Source organism: Trifolium pratense, linkage group LG7, assembly GCF_020283565.1.
Source record: "Trifolium pratense cultivar HEN17-A07 linkage group LG7, ARS_RC_1.1, whole genome shotgun sequence".
In the NCBI taxonomy this organism is placed as follows: domain Eukaryota; kingdom Viridiplantae; phylum Streptophyta; class Magnoliopsida; order Fabales; family Fabaceae; genus Trifolium; species Trifolium pratense.
Window position 1 is genome coordinate 35,353,008 of NC_060065.1, and position 15,593 is coordinate 35,368,600.

The 15,593-nt window shown below is 31.4% G+C and overlaps 2 protein-coding genes across 2 annotated transcripts; both read right to left on the reverse strand.

Annotated features, from left to right (window-relative positions):
• Nucleotides 1-2,294: 2,294 nt before the first annotated feature.
• On the reverse strand, nt 2,295-5,401 carry LOC123898103 (probable hexosyltransferase MUCI70). The gene is made up of 4 exons (XM_045948963.1): nt 5,019-5,401; nt 4,737-4,940; nt 3,635-4,195; nt 2,295-2,723 (listed from the first exon to the last, which is right to left on the reverse strand). The coding sequence occupies exons 1-4, from the start codon at nt 5,269-5,271 to the stop codon at nt 2,368-2,370; spliced, it is 1,374 nt and encodes a 457-aa protein (XP_045804919.1). The 5' UTR covers nt 5,272-5,401; the 3' UTR covers nt 2,295-2,367.
• A 1,542-nt stretch (nt 5,402-6,943) lies between these two features.
• Nucleotides 6,944-11,543, reverse strand: LOC123897929. The gene is made up of 4 exons (XM_045948751.1): nt 11,051-11,543; nt 9,831-9,977; nt 8,864-8,941; nt 6,944-7,288 (listed from the first exon to the last, which is right to left on the reverse strand). Exons 1-4 carry the CDS (start codon nt 11,450-11,452, stop codon nt 7,079-7,081), a joined length of 837 nt encoding a protein of 278 aa, XP_045804707.1. The 5' UTR covers nt 11,453-11,543; the 3' UTR covers nt 6,944-7,078.
• Between the last annotated feature and the right edge of the window lie 4,050 nt (nt 11,544-15,593).

The window sequence follows — 15,593 nt, forward strand, 5'->3', positions numbered from 1 at the left end:
AGCTTGGAGGAGAAGTGAGGTTTGCCATAATTATTTACATAAGAATTTAAAGTGTGACTTTTCACCATTCAAATATATTATTGTGCTTGATGTCGTGTTAGTATTGTGACCAGTGACATCTCCAGGAACCTGAAGTAGGGGTTCAGACTATTTAGCTTTTAAAAAAAAGTTGCTTCGTCAAAATAAAAAATGCTTCGAAATGTATGTTATATATTCTAGTCAGTAAATTTTATTTTTCTTTTTGAATGAGCAAATTTTATTGAAATCCGCTTAAAATTAACACTAGTTTAAGAAATTAGAATAGGAAGAAAAAGGGTTGTGTTGTTTTTAGCTAGGGAGGGACCAATGACACTTTTTTGTGGTAGTTAAAATAAGGATGGGGTTGAATCCTATCACATTACTATACCGATGAGAGATACCGTTCAAATATTGTCATGATTTTCATGACACTACACAATATATCATTATCATTTTTTCTTACTAAAATATATTCTCATCATTTTGTTAGCCATTCATTATGGTATGATCATTATGCAGTCCTTTGATGAAATGGATTTAACCATAATTAAGTTAGTGTCATCTAGGATTTGGCTTGGAGGAGAAGTGAAGTTTGTATTCTATAATATGCCATAATTATTAACATTAAGAAATTAAAGTGTGATTTTTCACCATTCAAATATATTATTGTGTTTGATGTCGTGTTAGTATTGTGACTGTCCAAAATCACATAAAAATTCTATTCGATTGTTCTAAAATGAATTCTTGGCACCAAAAATTGTGATGCAAAGTTTGAGAGATGAAAATCAATTTTATTTAATTTAGGAGTCAAACTAAAATTTGCTTTTTTACAAAATAATTTTTTAACAGCTAATTTATTTACAAAAACTTACAACTTAAATAAAAACAATTTAACTATATTTTTTAAAGAAAAATTGACTACATGTTAATTTCAAAAAACATACATGTGCATCAGTATGACTTATGGTTTTTCATTTCATTTTTACATCATATATAATTTAAGTTTCAAACTTTGAATACAAGTTTTGTTACTATTACTCATCCTTTTACCCTCTTTTCCCCGTCTAGATGTGTATATATAGTCAAAGAGTGAATAATAAGTTGCATTGCTTTCTTCGTTCTAAGCTACTTATGGATTACGTAACCATTCATTTATAAAAAAAAGAAACCATTCTCATAATGATTCTATTGTTTTTTTTAACACCTTAGAACAACAGCAACGTACAATTTAAAAATAAAATAATACTACTAAAAGCAAAGAGAAGATTCTAAAAGGAATAATACAAAAGAGAAGAAATGAAGCAAGGAAGAAATATTCCTGTTAATTTGTAACAGGTTGTCAGCTTTTCTCTATTTAATAAAACATTATGTTCACTAAAAAAATGTTGTTTTTGTTTTTATCTCTATAGTAAATCATAGTATCTTCATTTGTTTTCTTTTTATTTTCTATAATTCTTTTCACTAGAATTAATCATATTGATATATCGGACATTTAGGTTTTGTTTGGTTTGAAGAAAAAAAAGCGGGAGGAAAAAAAATGACGGAAACCGATAAATGAATTTGTACTAACTTTAGTCCAAGTTCATCAACTGATTTCCGTAATTTTATTTTCTTCCACACTTGCTTTCCACAAAACCAAACACACCATTAACATGAGTATCTCTTAGTAAAAATTCAAACATTAATTCACCATATTATATAAGAATAACAAGTAATATGAATGAAATTTTCTATAAAATTTCTACTTGACAAATACTCACTTTAAGACATTTTCAAAGACCAACTAATACTAAATAGCAGCAAAGGTTAATTCAGTTGATAAGAAATTAACTTATTATATTCTATAATTGTATAAATATATCCCTTGTTGACAATTTAATGAATGTATAATTTATAAATTTATAAATATAAATACATTTAATAATATTTTTCAAGCCTTGAAGTGTACCTAATTCTCATAAGTCTCATAACTCAAAAATTTCACTAGAAAAGAAAAACTATTACTCCCTCCGTCCCAAAAAGAATGACTCATTTTGAATATATGCACTATTCATATATATTGTTTTGACCATATTTTTCTACTAATAAATAAAAATAAATATTAACATATAAGATGTTGTTAGATTCGTCTCGATGAGTATTTTCAAAATATCAATTTTTTATAATTTTTACTATTATACAATTAAAGATATTAGTCGCCAAAGTTATGCATTGGCATGCGTGTTTCGGTCAACTGGGTCATTCTTTTTGGGACGGAGGGAGTACTATAAGTTTATTTTATTTTCAGTTTTTGTTTTACTTATTTTCTACTCTTGTGCTTATGCTACAAGTACTAGGTGGAAACAAATATCAATCATTGGATTCACCCCACATAGTAGAAAGATACTTGTGGCACCCACCACAACAACTACCATTATTAACATATAAATCTGGCTTTGCCCTTTTGGTTCTTCTTGAACTAGACACTTTCTTCAAACTGGTCCCATCACTACTCTTAAGATTGTGCCTATACTCAACTGCCACTTGTTCAAAAACTTCCACCTCAAACATGTTCAGCTTCATTTTGGGATTCATGTGATCCCTAACAAATGCAAAAGGTAGTTGATCTCTTGGATTAAATGCTTCTAACTCATTGAACATTAGACAAGAAAAGAGGTTGTTTCCTACTCCATGCCTCCTTAATATTAATGCACTGTCTGGTACATCTGCCAAAGCCAATTGGAACAGGACACTTATCAAATTTTGTGTGCACACAACACAACATTAGTTGTGTCTAAATAATGAATTTATCGGTGCACAACTGAGACAAGTCTTTTATCATGCACAACCTTATTTGTATTATTGGATTAATAAGTTTCATAACTGAATTAAAATGTCACATCACATATCATTTAATTAAAGGGTGAAATTTATTGATTCAATGATGAAAACAAATTTCTGCATAATAAAAAACTTGTTTTATTTGTGCAACTTAGTCATCAATAATATAACTGACTCAATAGATAAGAAGTTTCAATATTTGATATTTATCATTATACTCCCTTAGAATTAAAATATATTTTCAAAAAGTTATCTATTTCAATAGTTTTATAAGTGAATTTCACTACTGTCACTATTTTATTAATGATATTATTCTTGAAATGTCCTTAAATTAACATAAGTTTACTTTCCATTGACACAATATCCAAAGTTTTATTGAGACAAATTATTTGTATGATCGATCAAATGGTGGTGTAAAATTTTTAATATTCATTAAAATAATAACCTCATCACACTCTTTCAGATTGGTCATTATTAAATATGGAGTGTATTTTCAAAAATCAGAAAGGTATATCTGGTATAGTATAATTGCATTAAAATATTCCATAATATTTAGCACATAAAATAGACTTATATTGATTTATAAGTTTGGATTGGATTAAACTTACTTAACCTCTCAAATCCTCAATCAGCTCTAAACATATATGCATTATTTGACAATAGGGTCAACAAAAATTGTTGTATTTGGATTATATTATGAACCAGATATATCAATTTTTGTTAACTGAGTTGTCTCTTACAAAAAGAACAGGAGGTAGTAATAATTTAGGTAACCAAAATTTGTAAGAGTAGTTACCTGATGCATAGGGTAGCTTCCTAGGACTCCATGGTTCCATACCATTTTCACAATAAGTCTCCATTTGCACCTTCAAGCCATTAACATCCCACCATTTCTTCCACCTAGCAGTTGCCATAGCTTCTTCCATTGTATGAACATAAAAAGGATGTTTAGATATAGCCATATCTACATTCTCATTTATAACAAGTGAATGAATCAACAACAAAGGATCAACCGTTAGTTGCAACTTTGCATCAATCCAAATGCTAAATTGTGAATTTGGAAATAGTCTATGAACTAAATATTTTGGTATAATTCCATTCATTGCTGGATTTTGATACAATTTTTCTGTTGCTACCTTCACAATCCTCCATACACCTATCTTGTATTCTTTGGATTTTATTGAAATTAATCTATGATAAGCTAAACCTTTGAGGGTAACTTCATCCACAAACATGAAGAAACATGCATTTTCTAGTGTTTTGGATCCAAGTCCCTTTGGTTGTCTTATTTTGTCATGATCATTGAAGATTGCTGAAACTACTACTACATTGTCACATTTTTCCATGGCAATTTTGTCTGCATCAAAACACAAAATACACAACATAAACAAATTACAATCTTAAATAATAGTTTGAAACAATATAAGAACTTGACAATAGATGTTGAATTTCTAGGCATTGTGATCAAAATAATTCCATGGATCAAGACATTGGGGTCAAGTGGTTAATAAGCTCCCCTAGGACGAATTGTTCCCGAGAACCCCAGTTCGGCTCCTGGCAGGAACAATAAGGTATGCGATAACATCGAGTTTTTGTTTTTTATGTATCTTTGACTATATTGGAGATGTGATTAAAATCGCATTAAGGGCAGCTCTTGTATATGTTTGGATTGACGGTGAATTCCACCGAATCATAGTGACACCATAATCACTGTGATTCTGCCTCACCGTCAATCCAAACGTGCACTCTATATAATATCAAAGATTGCGATGCGGAAGAGATTGTTACCGTAATTTCAATTAAAAAACTTTGGCTGCATATTAAAACCAATAGAAACATGATGGTTGAATATTTTCAATTGAATTGGGATCTAAACAAATGATTCATGCGAAACTAACCGGAATTACTGACTGGAAATTGCTTGAGAAACCCACATGGAACATCAATGCTATCATTTCGATGATTAAAATAAGACAACCTCGTAATTGTACTAAGATTCCCACCAAAAGTATCAGCATTCCCCTGCATATACCTTAAACCACCATCATAACCTCGAAAATTCTTCCTTAAATTCTCGATTTCTTTGACAACATCCCAATAATCTGGATTAATAAACAACAACCCATTAACAAAAAGTTATGATCTTGATCATAAAAAAATGAAGGGTCATTGTAAATTACCTGAAAAGAAAACAGGGGAAGAACATGTGGAACGAGTGGTTGAGATGGCATATTTGTGTTCACCATAGGAAGAAGGGTAATTGAAGAGAGAATTGAGAATAGGATCTGAAGGTGATGATCTGAAGAAGCATTTGGATTGAGAGAGAGTGGTGTAAAGTGCAAGAAAGAGAGTTGTCAAGAGATAGAAAAGTGAAAAACAGAGGAGTTTTGATTTGAGAATGAGAGGTTTGGAAGTTGTTATTAGCTTCCCCATAGAAGTAATAATAATAAAAAAGTGATTATTTGTGGTGATTTTTGTGCCATGGATTTTGGTTAGTTTAGGATTTCACTTTTTGTGAAGGGGAGAATGGGATTTTGATTATGTGTTGTTGAATTCAATGTAAATTTTGTTTGCTCATATGTAAGTGGCCTTTCTTTGTAGAAACCAAATACAAAATTATTTTATTGGATTAAAATCTAATTTTGTACTATTGTAAAGACAAAACCTAATTTCCAAATCTCGCGGACGAACTATGGATTATTGGGTCTCATTTTCTTAGGAACTAGAGAGTTAATATATAAAAAACCTAATTTTGTAAATTAATTAAGTTCATCTTTAACTTTAGTAATAATTTTTTTTATTAGCAGTAGTCAATAATTGTTCCTACTAAGAATCGAACTCGGGTATTTTCGAACAATTCTTCCTAAAAAAAATTCATTAGTCACTTGAGCACAATTTCGTAGTTAACTTTAGTAATAAATTTTAGTTAAAGTTAATTTGTTCATTTCTAATTAAAATTATATTTGTTCATTTCTATAAAATTAAAAATTGTGGCACTTTTGAGGCAGAAAGAACACGAATTTAGTTGTACTATATAAGCCTAAATTTTAAAATTATATCTAATAATTTTTTTCTAGTGCACATACTAGAGTAATTGAGAAAATTTCATTTTGTATTATTATTGATTGATATACTCGATTTATTTGTGCAACCCCATCTTCATCTTCTTATATATAACATAGCAATAGCATAAAAGCTCATTATACAAGTTCTCTTGTATAAACAGCGTGAGTCCCAACTATTTAGAGACATTTTCTGAATATTTTTCTGAAACTGTCAAAGTTAGTAATTACTCCCTCCGTCCCAAAAAGAATGACTCAGTTGACCAAAACACGCATGCCAATGCATAACTTTGGCGACTAATATCTTTAATTGTATAATAGTACAAATTATAAAAAATTGATATTTTGAAAATACTCATCGAGACGAATCTAACAACATCTTATATGTTAATATTTATTTTTATTTATTAGTAGAAAAATATGGTCAAAACAATATATATGAATAGTGCATATATTCAAAATGGGTCATTCTTTTTGGGACGGAGGGAGTAAGAGTTAATGAAAGTATTTTAGAACTTGAATCTTGAAACTTTACTCTTTAATCTTTTTCACTCTTAACTCAAATCAGTTGAACTATTTACCCGACCCGCACTATCTAAATACAAAAATCTTAGAAAATGTTTGAGGCCAAATGCAGTTGCTCACCTTCCATACCCACTTAGCCAAGTTCTATCTATAAACTATTGATATACTACCTCCGTCTCATTTTATAAGATCTGTTTTGACTAAATGCACTATTTATATGTCTTGTTTTGACCGTATTTTTCTAAGAGTATATAAATGTAAATATTATCATAGAAGATCTTGTTTGATTTGTTTCTATGAATATTTTTAAAATATCAAATTTTTATAATTTTCACTAATAGACAATTAAAGATATTCGTAATCAAAATTATGTATTGACATATGTGCAGTGGTGAATGAGTTCTAATATTTTAAGACGGAAGTAGTAATAAAAAATAAATTCGAATGATTTTACTGTATGACGAATAAGAAGTTTTCATCAGCTATAAGAGCTTAAAATAAAAGTAAATCAAAAATGGTTTTAAAAAATGGCATAAATTACTTTTATAAATTATCAGAAACAGTTTCACAAATTCTAATGTTTAAATAAATAAATTCATTCACTACTATAACAAGAACAAATACTAAACATGTAGCTATTAATTACATAAGTTCTATTGTTCATTTTTCCCATATAATTCTTTTTCTGCACTTAGAAGTTTTTTCACGTTTTTCTTGAACTCCTTGAAAGAATAAGAATCTTCCGCGTATGGTGGATCTCGTAATGTCACAAATTCTTCCCAACATTCAATAGCTTTTTTCTTCTCTTTTTTCTTCTCTTTTTTACTTTTGATCATATATGCATTCATTTGATGTATAATTGCCTGTAAAAACAAAAACCCAAAGACAAGGAATCCATGACCAAATTCAATTTTACATGTCTTTATATTTTTTACACTAATATTTTACCACAATGGTATAAATTAGTTATACTTTGCACACAATTTGAGAGATTAATTTATCGAGTTCTGTGAGACTTAAATGAGCGGCAAACTCTTTTTAAGAGTTCTGAGACGCAATTTGAATCATTTTTCAAAATATCTTTAAAAAATTCATTGTTTTTGTTTTTTCTTTTCTAAACTAAGGCTTGATTACAGAATTTAGGCTTAAGAAGAATTTTACTTTTCGCGTCCCCCGCCATACATGAGCACCCATCGATATTCGGAAATAACCCCTCTCGCTACTTAGAAAGTAAGTGTGTAAATAGCAAAAATGGGGGGGGGGGAGTTCGCTTTTTAGATAGCAAACTGTAAACTGAGTTCATTTTCTAGGATGCGAACCTTATAAAAATCAAATTTTTTTGTTGTCTTCACCCTTCTCTAATAGCAAATTGAGTTCGCTTTCTAGAAAGCGAGTGTATAAAATAGAGTTCCCTTTCGTTTCACCATAAATGACATTATTGTAGTGATGATTTTTCCATCACCATTTCAAATTGTTTTCCATCATTCACTTAATTTGCGTTTCAGTTAATTAACCATTAACAGCCCAACAATTGTCATTATAGCCATTACTAAAATCAAGTAAGAAATAAATTGTTATTTAAATTCCTATTAATTACTTTTATTTCTCATAAACCAACGTAGCAACAATTGCCATTTTAGCCATAATTACCATTATAAGCCATAAATTATTTATTTATTCTTGCATTTTGGTCAAATTATTTTAAGGGGAAATATATCTTTTATTGCCTCAATTAATCAAATTAATCGTACTTTATTTTATTGATTGTGTCAAAATGATCGCACTCTAAATAGTGAAATGTGTTTCAGTTTACACTTTAGGTAGCGAAATGTGTTTTTGTTCGCAAAGTAGCGAGTGACAATATTTTTAGATCAACACAATGTTTGCGCCCCCATAAATGAAAAAAAAAAAAAAAAGAGTTTGCTTTCTAGAATGTGAACTAGTTCACTTTCTAGAATGCAAACTCTTTTTTTCAATCATGTGGGCGCAGACGTTGAGTTTGAGCTTACATATACACACTCGCTTTCTATAACGCGAACTAGTGACTCGTTTTCTAGAAGGCGAGAGGGGTAGTTTGGTCATTTTAGGGGGTGATGAGACATTTAGAGGGTGTGAAAAGTACAATTCTAGGCCTAAAACAAGGGATCTGCTAGTCTCTCCTCTGGGCTAGACCTGCTAAGTAGGCTTATAATTTTGAACTTATTATTAAAGAGTGTTTTATCTTGACTCAAGTTTCTCGTGCGCCGGAAACACTGTTCGTTATTTAAGTAGTAGATAATGTTTTTTACTTTTCAAATTTTTTATTTTATAATATTCGCAACTTAAATAGCGAACGTATAAAAAAAAAAATAGGGTGCGCGTGAAACACAGGACACCGGCAGAACCTCTCATTATACTCTAGAAGAAAACTTGAAAAAATAATAATGATATGTATGTACCTTGTAGAGTGGGCGTCGAGCATCTCTAAGCGACTCGTCTTTCAAGCATGCACGGTTCAAGGCTTTTTCCAGGTCTCTCTGCCAATTGAAGCTTTCTTTTCATAAATAAATAGATAATAGTAGTTTCACAACAAAATAACATAAACCCGTGGTTTATTAATATTAATTATTATTTTATTAATAATATTTTTAGCTATTCATTCTATAGAGATCCAACACAAATAAAATATTATAGGATGATGGTTTTGAGCTTTGGAGAGACCCTTTCCTTTAAATATTTTTTTTAAGAAAAAAGCTTTTTGGAGAGACCCTGTGTTGGTTGTATTGATTTTGTTTTAGTGTGTTGATCTAATCTTAGCACTTTTTGTGCTTAGATTAGTTTGTGCTTATATTTTGGTTTTTTGTATAAAATACTATTTATTGAAATAGGTAGATTGAGATATGATCGGGATGAATAAAAAAATGTTTATTGGTTTTACCTTTTCTTTTTTACGAAGAGAATGAATATTTTTATCCAAGGATCGTCGAAAAATGGGTTCAGACCTCTTGCATAAATGATTTTCAAGACCCAAAACTAAGAATAGTGCTATTTACTAGCGACTGATCGGTCAATCGATATGGATTAATAAAAAAATTGTATATATTATAGGAAATTAAAGGAAATAATTAATTCCATAGAAGTTTTTTTTTAATGTATAAACAATTTTAAAACGACAACTAAAACATGTTCCCGTGAGTTTATCTCAAATGACAGAGACATTACATTTTATATGCATAAGCTGAAGTTTGAATTCTAAACACCATATTTATTCATGTTAAGAGTGAAATTATAACTACTCATCTATTGAAAAAAACACACACATAAATATATGGCTAAACTAGAAGGGGTCAAAAGTCTAACACAACTTAAATTATTAAAATAAAAATGTCAATAAATTAAATATCATGAGAGACGATTTTTTTTTACCTTGTAGATGAGCATTTCTACTAAGAACATTTCAATTTCATAGGCTTCATGTGGTTTGTTCGCATTGTTAGCCTTTTCTAAAGCCTCTTCAAGTTTTTTTACCGCAGAATTTTCGCTTCCACTCATTTCCAGCTTTGCCACAGCTTGCTACATTACGAGAAAACTCTTTTATTATTTCTGATAAAAAAAAATTTATATATATATATATGAGTTAGGATCCGTTGACACCAGGTGTCAACGATTACTTTGACACCAAATATGAACCGTATATTATTTTTAATCAAAGGCTAATAATAATTCTTTAAAGTAACTAACTGAGTGTAGTGAACACCCTAATCTTATACCTTTATAGTTTTGAGTTCATAAAACTTAGCGTCAAGAAAAATACTACACATTCTTTGTTTCCAGAAAAATTATTTTTCTAAACCTTCAATACTGCACTTCCACCGCCAATTTTCTTTCTACATCTTCATTAACAATTGGTGAATTTAGAATTTAGAATTTAGAATTTAGATAGGTTTGTCTAGATTGGTGAGATTTTAGTGTTAGAATTGATTTTTGGTATTTCAGTTATCATTGAACAATTGCTTCAATCAAGTGCATATATATCTAATTCTATATAGGCGTGTATAAAAATCAGGTTTATATTTTACCCTTTCTTTTCAAAAAAATAGAAAATCCTATAAATTAAGTTGAGTTTGTAAGCCAATTCACTGGTGATTCACTGATGTATACAAAAATCAAGATTAGTTTATTGTTAAGGAGGTGGTTATGTACGTACTTGATAATTTGAGATAGGCGTGAAGAAACAATGATTTCATCGTTAGCCTTTTCCCTTTTTGTTGTGTTTCGATGATTCCATGGAGCAGAAAATAAGTGCGCTAATCGGGTGTATTGAGGGAGAAAAGATCACACAAATTAAGTTTAATAAATATTTGTGGACCGTCCGATTAAAAATAATATATGGTTTAGATTTGGTGTCAAAGTAATTGTTGACACCTGGTGTTAACGGATCCTGACTCTCTCTCTATATATATATATATATATATATATATGTAAGATAATTACACTTTAATGAAAGACAAACGAAAAATAATGATGTGATTCAATTAAAAAAAAAAAAAAGTGATTCATATTCTAATTAGTAAAACACACTTTGGATATTGATAAATGTTAGCATGAAGGAATTTGTAAAATATTTTGATGTATGTAGCTCATACCTGAATCTTTATTAAATCAAGATATTCTTCATTAAGCAAAGCCTTCAAAACTTTTTCAGTGTCCTTTAGTGTTGCAGGATTTACACAAGCTTTATTGAAATCTTCTTTCAATCTATTCAATATGGGCTCTCCACTATGGATTTCTCTAATAATCCATGACCTTGTACGGTCAAATTTATTGGGCTTGGGCTTGATCAGCAGCTTGTGCTTTTGGTTTGACACATTATTATTACTAAAAAAAGAGAAATAGAGACTCCCAAGAATGACAATTACAAAAAGTAATATTGTTGTATTCACATTTATCTCATACTTAGAAATATAAGATATGATTAATTTTCCTATTTCTTCATAATGATTTGAAGAAAGGGATAAATTAATCATTTTTTCTACTAGTTGATTCATACTTGAGTTATCTTATCCCTTAAAAACAAAAAGGAATAGCTATTAGATTAATAATGTTCCTACCAAATACCAATCATTTATCACACAAAATGAAAGCAATATAGATATATATATTTATGTATATATAGCTTGTGAAATGTCATCAAGCACTCAAGCATATGATTCTAATCTTGACAGATAGGTAAAGAAATGTATATAATATATCCTTTAGTCACTTTTGAAGAAATCCCAAATACAAGGAATGCATTTTTCATTTTATTTCATTCTCCACTAAATATACAAATTAACGATAGTGTGATACAATGGTAGATATTTGGCCCCTTGAACATTTGTTTCTAGATTTGATCTTCGACCGGTGTGTATGAAAAAATATTTGTTGGAATTAAGATGTCAACCTCTTAACCGAATATCAGTTATTTCGAGGGTATTAGTTTTCACAGTTGCGTGTGGAGAATATCTTTTATTTAAAAAAAATACAAATTAACATAATTCATTTTTTTGCCCCGGAGAAATTTGTATTGAATATTCATATACCAATTTTCTAAACTTTGATATTCATATTTATTAAATTTAAGATGAATATCAATAAAGTTAGTTTTAGTAAAAAAAAAAAAAGAAAACAATAAAGTTAGTAATAATCATTATAAAAAGTTTGGTCCATGTGATCTAGTCTATTAAATTAGAAGAAAAAAATAATAACCTTTTTGGAAACAAAAGAAGGAATTTTTTTTTTTTGGGAAAAAAGCACAAAAGTACTACAAATTAACACTCGAGTAATCAGCATATATACAAAGCTACTAAAATTCTTATTGTAAGTTTTGATCAGTCGAAAAAAACATCATATCATACATATAGAGATCGAAGTTCGAACCTCGAACACTCTACTCAAACAACATACAAAAATTTTTAAAAGAGTCACTAATCTTACTAGTCCTAAAGAAAGAATTATGCCAAGAAATTATAACCAATTGTTTGAAATTAAGATCAATAATCATATTAAATCAAACGTATATTAATCAAATAAAATAAGTTGAATGTAACAATAACTTTATGAATATATCAAACTTTAGACAAAATTTAGCCATGACCCCAGGCTCTTCTTCATATATGGCTCCCACAAAAACTTTTTTAATACAAAAAAGAGTACTTGCATGGTTTTTTCACGTCAACAACAATATCTCTATTATTGCTTGAATTTGTGGCTGAAAAATAACTTTTATGAACTGATTATATGGAACATCAATAATTTCCATATATAATTCATCAGTGGAGTGGATAATTGTTGTGAATTCGTCTATAAATCACACTAATAAAAGAACTTGATGTATGAAGTAATAGAACGACAACCAATAATAAGCAGAATAATCAATAATAATAATAATAACAACCGATAAACAAGATACAAGAGAAGAAATAACACAATATTTGTTTACCCAGTTCGGTCCAATAATGACCTAGTCTGGGGGAGAGAGCAGTCCCTCCGTTCCACTATATCAAACGAATAACTTTACAAAGAGTTTCAATTGAGTTACAAGAATTAATCATAATTCTACCCAAATCCCGAATCTCTTCTCGTGGCCAAGAGACTCAATTTGATAAGTGTTTTACAAGGTGTACCACAAAGATAGTTCTTCCACCCTAGAGTTGTACCAAGAGAAAACTTTTTTCCTCTCTAAAACCCTAGCCCTTATGTGGTGGCAAACCCTAATCCTTGTCTCTACATCTCTACTATCTTGAGTTGCTCTCTTTCTCTCTTTTTCTATGAATAAAGCACTTCCTATTTATAGAAAAATATATGCCAAAAAATTAGTAACAAATCTGTTTTAAAATAAAACAAATCCAAGTCAGAGTGTCTTCCAAAAAAATATATTTTTTTCACAAAATCTGCAAAGATGCAAAATTCTGGTCACGCGCTGCGCCTCGCGCAGCTCTCCCTGCGCCTCGCGCAGGAGGCAGAAACTAAAATCCTGAAAACAAAACAAGCCTGCGCCTCCCGCAGCTTTCCTGCGCCTCGTGCAGCAGGCAGATTCACACCAGATTTTTCCTGACTTATTGTAACTGAGATTTCAAGGCATATTTCAACAATTCTCCACCTTGCCTTTAAATCGATGGTTATCCCATCAACTATCGTGCTGCTCTCTCCATCTTGAATCTTCTATTCAAGATCACCGGTTTGTACCTCCCTCTTCATCCTCGGAATGCCTTCCGCTCTCATAAAGATCTTGCATCCCACTACCATAGGATTTTAGGTAGCCCCACAAAATTCACCGCACCCTCTTCAGACTCCGAACTGGTCAAGTCCGTACCTCCTTGAAGAAACGCTTGCTCCCAACTATCATCGGAATTTTAGATAGCTCAACAAGCTCCACCATCCCTGTTCAGCCCCCGGATTGTGCCTTTTTCTTCCTCCTGAAGAATCGCTTGCCTCCGACTATCCATGGATTTTTTGCGATAGCGCTACAAGCCTTCACCACTCTTCGACCCCGGAATGCCTTCCGTACTCTCGAAGTTTTGCTTGGCTCCAAACCAACCTTGGAATTTTAGGTGGTTCCACAAGCTGCAACATCAAACTCCCCTTGCACCCAACTACCTCCAGCAGTCCTACAAGTTCTCAAGTTTGATCACCGTTGCTTTCAATTGCCTCCCTGAAGATCCTCTCAAGGTCTTGCACTTCTTCAGCCACAATTGAAACATAACCCAGAAGGTCTCCATGGTCATCTCCCTTTGGTTCAACAATACCACTCTCCTCACTATCTCCGATTAGATAGTCAAGAGTTAATGTTGACAGTCTACCACCTATTTGAAGACTCCACCTCAAACTGAGTTTCCACCAAAGTAAACCCACCATGATCTCCACCTTGTAATACGCAAGACCTCTCCAACTTCTCTGAAACATACTTCAAGCTATTGTTAGTCTCCAACAATTTCAGTTCAGTTCAGCACCTAGTAAACCTTGTTCACTAGTCCAACTAAACTCATGTCACTAACAGGTCCACCCGAAGTCTCACAACTCAACCATATTATGAGAGTCACCACTAGTTATAGATGCATGACCAACTCTTTGCATCTAAGTTCAGAAACATACCTCACATCGTGTAAAGAAACTCACGTTTGTCAAACTTTGTAAGATAAACTGAACTCATACCTTGAACCTTCAAGCTTTCTGTCTTCAATATGAACGGCTCCACCTTCAACTAGCTCTAGAGTCTCAAAATATTCATTCTTTGACCACATGTGATAGGAGCATCAAAAGTCCATGCCACCGATTCCCAACTTCCACTAGCACCTCTGCATCCTCATAATAAAGTTGTTGTTTCAGAAGTAACCCGAGTATTCTTAGCACCGCCTCTCCAGGCTGATGTCAAGTATTATTACCACCGCCTCTCCAGGCCGACCTTCTTCGCAATCTCCATTAAATCTTTATCTTCGAGGCACCGGGTAACAACACTTCATGTTTTACCCATCATCCCGAACATTAAAATTGCTTCCATCTTCACTTTCCACAATTCCAAATTGCTTTTGGAAAGTCCCTCGATATCCGACTTAGAACCCATGGTGCTCACTTCAAATTGTTCCCATTGCCCCACGGTGGGCGCCAATTGTTGTGAATTCGTCTATAAATCACACCAATAAAAGAACTTGATGTGTGGAGCAATAGAACGACAACCAATAACAAACAGAATAAGCAATAATAATAATAATAACCGATAAACAAGATAAAGGAGAAGAAAGAACACAATATTTGTTTACCCAGTTCGGTCCAATAATGACCTAGTCTGGGGGAGAGAGCAGCCCCTCCGTTCAACTATATCAAACGAGTAACTTTACAAAGAGTTCCAATTGAGTTACAAGAATTAATCCTAATTCTACCCAAATCCCAAATCTATTCTCGTGGCCAAGAGACTCAATTTGATAAGTGTTTTCCAAGGTGTACCACAAAGATAGTTCTTCCACCCTAGAGTTGTACCAAGATAAAACTTTTTTCCTCTCTAAAACCCTAGCCCTTGTGTGGTGGCAAACCCTAATCCTTGTCTCTACATCTCTACTATCTTGAGTTGCTCTCTTTCTCTCTTTTTCTATGAATAAAACACTTCCTATTTATAGAAAAATATATGCCAAAAAATTAGTAACAAATCTGTTT